The sequence below is a fragment of the Montipora foliosa genome, chromosome 3 (genome assembly GCF_036669935.1).
Source record: "Montipora foliosa isolate CH-2021 chromosome 3, ASM3666993v2, whole genome shotgun sequence".
Classification (NCBI taxonomy): Eukaryota; Metazoa; Cnidaria; class Anthozoa; order Scleractinia; family Acroporidae; genus Montipora; species Montipora foliosa.
Genome location: NC_090871.1, coordinates 51,100,658 through 51,105,657, shown reverse-complemented (window position 1 = coordinate 51,105,657; position 5,000 = coordinate 51,100,658). Strand labels below are relative to the sequence as shown.

Here is a 5,000-nt window from a genome sequence, read left to right as displayed (position 1 = left end):
ATCCCTGATGCAATCTGAACCGCAAATTCACTCAGACCACTTACGGCAAAGTTGTGAGGTTCATCTCTTAGTCTAGCAAGCAGACATCCCAGTGGTGCTAGTTCTGTGACCTGGGAGGGAGAAAAAAAGTTAAGGATTGCATATTTAACCCATTGAATCCCAGGGGCTGGCTGGTTTAGGCCCATTTGGACGTCAAAGGGTTAACCCTTTGACATCAAAACCGGCCGAAACCGGCCAGACTTTTTACTCTGTCTAATGCCAGACGATTTTACTCGTCAATGGGGAACCCCTGGGAGTCAATGGGTTAATCACTCACTGACTATGTCCCCATTAAGAACCACTGAATACATCAAGCAGGCCTTTTAAATTTTTGCTTCTGAGGAAACAGAACAAAACTGCTGTAATCAAAGACATGATCCCCATCAATTTTCCAGTCCTCATTGAATTCTCTGCTGCTTTAATTGACACCTCAAACACCCTAAAGCTGTAGGATGCCCCCGTCCATTAGTAAAATTGTCTGGCGTTAGACAGACTAAAATCGGTTAAGTCTCACTCCCAGGGGTCAATGGGTTAATCACTCACTGAAATGTCCCAACCAAAGGTGTTCCTTGACATTTTTTTTTTTCACTAAACAAAGAAAAATGACAAACCACAAGGAGAATGCCTGAAAGTGGACTGCACTCTACACTGTAAGTCCCAAACAAAAATCAGTAATCGCTTTTAAGACAACCAATTACAAACCATTATGTAGCAACTTACCAACATCATAGGGACAGAGAGCACAATGCCATGGAGTCTAATTATGTGTGGATGATCCAACAAGCTCATTGCATTAGCTTCTTTGATAAACTCCATCTGCATTTGTTGAAAGGCCTGGTCATTCCAAGCTTTCAGGCACTTAACAGCCACATTAAGCTGCAAGCAGAAAATAAGGGAAGAATATACAAGCATGTACAATGTACCATGATTTGCAATGGAAGCAGTTCTGTTAGTAATACTATTGATGAAATAAATTTTAACCATTCTTTCTAAAATGTTGTTACAAAGTTGCGTATTTCAGTCTCCAAAATGATTTACAAATATTGGTACAAAAACTTAATACTTAATTTTGAAAAAAAAAGAATCACCACACCCTTGCATAAGCTTCATAGCCTCATACCAATAAATCCTGTTTCAAGTGCCCCCAAAGTCAAAATTAATGCTTTTGGATCCTTAACAGATAATTATAATTTTCCATTTTTTTTTTTAATTCCCTGCAATGTCACTCTCTGTTACACATACAAAAAAGGCATGTTTGTTAAATGAAGAGACCTTTTAAAAGCTGTCTTGCCGATGGACTATTTTACAGTTGTAGCTAAGTTACCTGGACTACGAATGAAAGCGAGGCTGCTGGTGACCCTGTTTTGATACAAACCTTTGTGCTTTTGCAATGTTAATATGGACTAATTAGAATTACAACAACATAATTTAAAAGCAGCAGGGGCTGTTTCAACACAAGATCACTGGCAGCCTCGTAGCCATTTTTTATAGGCTAGGTTGCTGAGCAAACAACGGTAAAATGGTCTATTCCAAGACTAATAAAGTTGTAACTGTCACTACAACTTCACATCTATAAACTACTCACCTTCTTGCGCGAGTCTTTGGCCCACTTTCCTCTCCTAACATAACCAAAGGCACCGTTCCCAAGCATTTCATAAAACGTGAGTGACTGTTCACTGATAAGACAAGTCAAGGTATCCCCCGCAACACCATAACAACTCATGTGCTCTACAAGAGCTTCAATGTGGGAGTCTGCTTTCTTTGTTTTCTGTAAGGGTGAATATAAAAGAAATATACCGTTATCTATTTTTTCCATATTCACCAATGTTGAGAGGGAAGGGGGGAGGGAAGGCAAGGCTTGTAGTCCCATGGTAAGAATGCTAGGATCCTTGCACTTCTCCAATTCATCTATAACCTGCACTATATACATTTCCAGTGCTGGAAATAACAGTCAGTCATCGGACATTGTCTGACCAAATTTTAAAAATTATGTCCGGTCCAATTTGTCAAACGTCCGTCCAAAAGGAAGATTTGAAAGGACATACAGGTGTATGTCCTGTGAATAAAGAAAAATTATTTCCAGCACTGCATTTCTTTCTTTCATGGAGTCCTTCACAGGCTGTCCTCTTAATTAAGCCTTGGCCAAACTATCGAACAAAGTTGGATGTAAATCTTGAGGTAGTGGCAAAACACTATCCAACATTGCTTGATGAAACACTCAAGTTCAAGTTAGCGCTAAATTTATAAGTACCGCGCTAACACTGAAACAAAAACGGCTCGTAGTGTTTGTGCTACTGGAGCTGTTTGAGGATGGGAAATGGTCCATTCAAACGAGGAAAACCAAAAATTGGTTAAGAGAATGTGTAGAAAAGGGTATGTTCACTGCAAGATACATGTACATCCCCGCATACATGTACATGTAGGAGATGGTGAGAGTGAGCTCAGATCAATTTACAGAAATTGTAAACACTATTGAACCAGAAATTCACATTACAGTCTGAGTGATAGTGATTATGGGGAATAAAACTGTCCCAAAGACATGGCCTTGCTTCATACTCGATGATCAAGGTTTCTGGCTGTTGATCCTTGTCTGCCATCATTGTTGCAAATAATGCTACATGTAGAAGCCTAAGTTTGAAAATAAAATAGCCATTCATGGCTAGCAGCGCAAACGTGACTCAATTCAGGACACAACTTTGTTGGAAGAGCGGCAAAACACAGTCTGCAACATTGTTGCGTCAAACGGAATTGTTGGTCGCAATGTTTGATCAAAAGAAAACTCCATCCAACACTTGATTGAGCAAAAAATGGGTGGCCAAATGGTCAAACAACGTTGGATCGAGCAACGTTCAAGCGTTGAATCCAACTTTGTTCGATAGTTTGGCCTGAGCTTTATTGATAATAAATTAAATCACAACATCGTCAAAGTGGCTGTAGAAATCACGCGCCAACATTTTGAGAGTTACACGGATTTTTGCATAAATTACAATTTTATCTGCCTGTACTCTTATAGATGATAAAATTGTCAAATTCTATGTTCCAAAATATCCATTTTACTTCCACATAAATTAGGGACCAATTCTTTAAGCTTTCTTTTAAAAAATAGCTAAATTCAAGTCTCAAAATTATGTGAAATCCTCTAAGATTTCAACATCTGTTTGATTTTCCTCTGATACAACTAATGTAACCACCGCTTTAAAGAGTTGTAAAATGAGTGTAGACAGAAGGTGATGGCAAAAAGAATAGTTGTTGTCTTAAGATGAAGATGAGGCATGCATATAAATTCCTTGAGCAAGCATTAACTTAACAATATATCAACTTTGAAAAGATGAGGGTTTTCAAAAGACCCTCCATACCATAACAAACAAAACAATTCATCAACATTGCTAGATCCTCCAAGGGATAAACATACAGTGTACATAATACTTTTTTTAGGCCCCTTTTGGAATTAAGGGAATACTCTTTATTCATCTCATGATTTCATTTAATCCTAAAAGAGACATTGGGAATAAAAAGTGTATTCCCCATAGACTGTGCTTCTAACGCCCCCAGAAAAGAAATCATTTCCCATCGCACATTTATGGTGTTTGAGTTCTGTTACACATGAATGGTCAGAGTTCCTGGATACATCCAACAATGTCAATTTCGTCTGTTAGGAGCGCTTTTTGATCCCATGGGTAACATTAAATAATTCTCTTTTTTTATTTCATTTAGTACACAAGGCACAGTTGAACATATAGAGCGAAAGCAAAATAACACGGTCGGCAATTTCCGAGAACGGTTGTAATTTAGTGGTGTAGTGGTTTGTTGAAAAAAACTTCGATTGTTTAATATAAACTTAAGGACACTTCTTTAATTAAGTTCTTCCTTTATAGCGCACTAGTTGTGTGCAAAATGAAATTTAACGCATAGATGTAATAACTGTCAACAATCAAATGCAATAACAATCATAATACTTTTTAAAAAGCGGGACTCATTCTCAGACATGTCGAAAAAATATCGTGGCTACAGCTGAAAACTTCCGCGTCATAGTAACGCGATATTATAAGGCTTTAGCGTAATCAATGCACGTGCGACGAGAAGTGTGCTTGAGGCGAACAAAAACGACATATCGACAAACTCGTTTCTTTTCACCGTCTCAGCTGTCTATGCATGGTCTTCCCTTTTTTTTTTAATTTTTTTTCAATAATCGTACCCATTAAATAAAAGGTGTGAAATTTAGAAACGTGGCCAAATCGACTGAATCATTACAATTCGATAGGCAAATTTCTGACAGAGAATTTTGACATCCAAGCTGTCAACGCAGGATTCAAGTGACAAGTGTCAAACAATTTCATTTTCGAAGCATACAAAAATCGAAAAAAAAAAAATATGAAATGAAGCAAACTAAAATGAAATATAACACATAAATTCATCGCATTGAACGCATAACCAAACACGCCCACAATGAGACATGACTCAGCTAGTAAATTGTCTCTCCTACCTTTCGTCTAAAGCTGCTGAAAAGGGGTTTCTTCTTTGCTTTCTTCAAAGCTTCAAAGAGTCTTCGTTGTTCTGGTTTCGCCATACCCAAGTCATCAAGATCCTTTTCCGTGACGTACTCAAAATGTGAAAGACGACTGATGTGTAATTTCCCGTGAATCTGTCGGTAAAACTGATCGAGTTGAATGTCCCTCAGGAGGTTTTTAACTTTTCCTAGTTCTTCGGCATCAGATTTATCCATTTCGCCGAAATCCAAGGCTTTCAGATGCAACGTATTCAAGTCACTTTCCTAGTCTGTTTTCATTCATTCACAAGTTTCCGAGCGGGAAAGAAGTCATCAATCTTTTTCAGCACTGAGAATTTGTATCTTGATCACTTGACATGAGGACTTCTTCAAAACGAAGCGGAAACAAATAACGCCAGCGATACCCCTGCAAAAAAATTAAAATAGATTAATGTATGTTTAGGAGAAAACCTCA

The 5,000-nt window shown here is 38.0% G+C and overlaps 1 protein-coding gene across 1 annotated transcript in view; it reads right to left on the bottom strand.

The window, feature by feature from the left end:
- LOC137997604 (uncharacterized) overlaps positions 1–4,837 on the bottom strand; it is a 19,651-nt gene extending 14,814 nt beyond the window's left edge. Inside the window, exons 1-4 of the mRNA XM_068843681.1 lie at positions 4,523–4,837; positions 1,625–1,807; positions 760–915; positions 1–110 (exon numbers count right to left, since the gene is read on the bottom strand). The exon at positions 1–110 is cut by the window's left edge and continues 168 nt beyond it. Of these exons, the coding sequence (XP_068699782.1) occupies positions 1–110; positions 760–915; positions 1,625–1,807; positions 4,523–4,762 (689 nt within the window). The 5' untranslated portion in view covers positions 4,763–4,837. The remainder of the gene's footprint in view (positions 111–759; positions 916–1,624; positions 1,808–4,522) is intronic.
- Between the last annotated feature and the right edge of the window lie 163 nt (positions 4,838–5,000).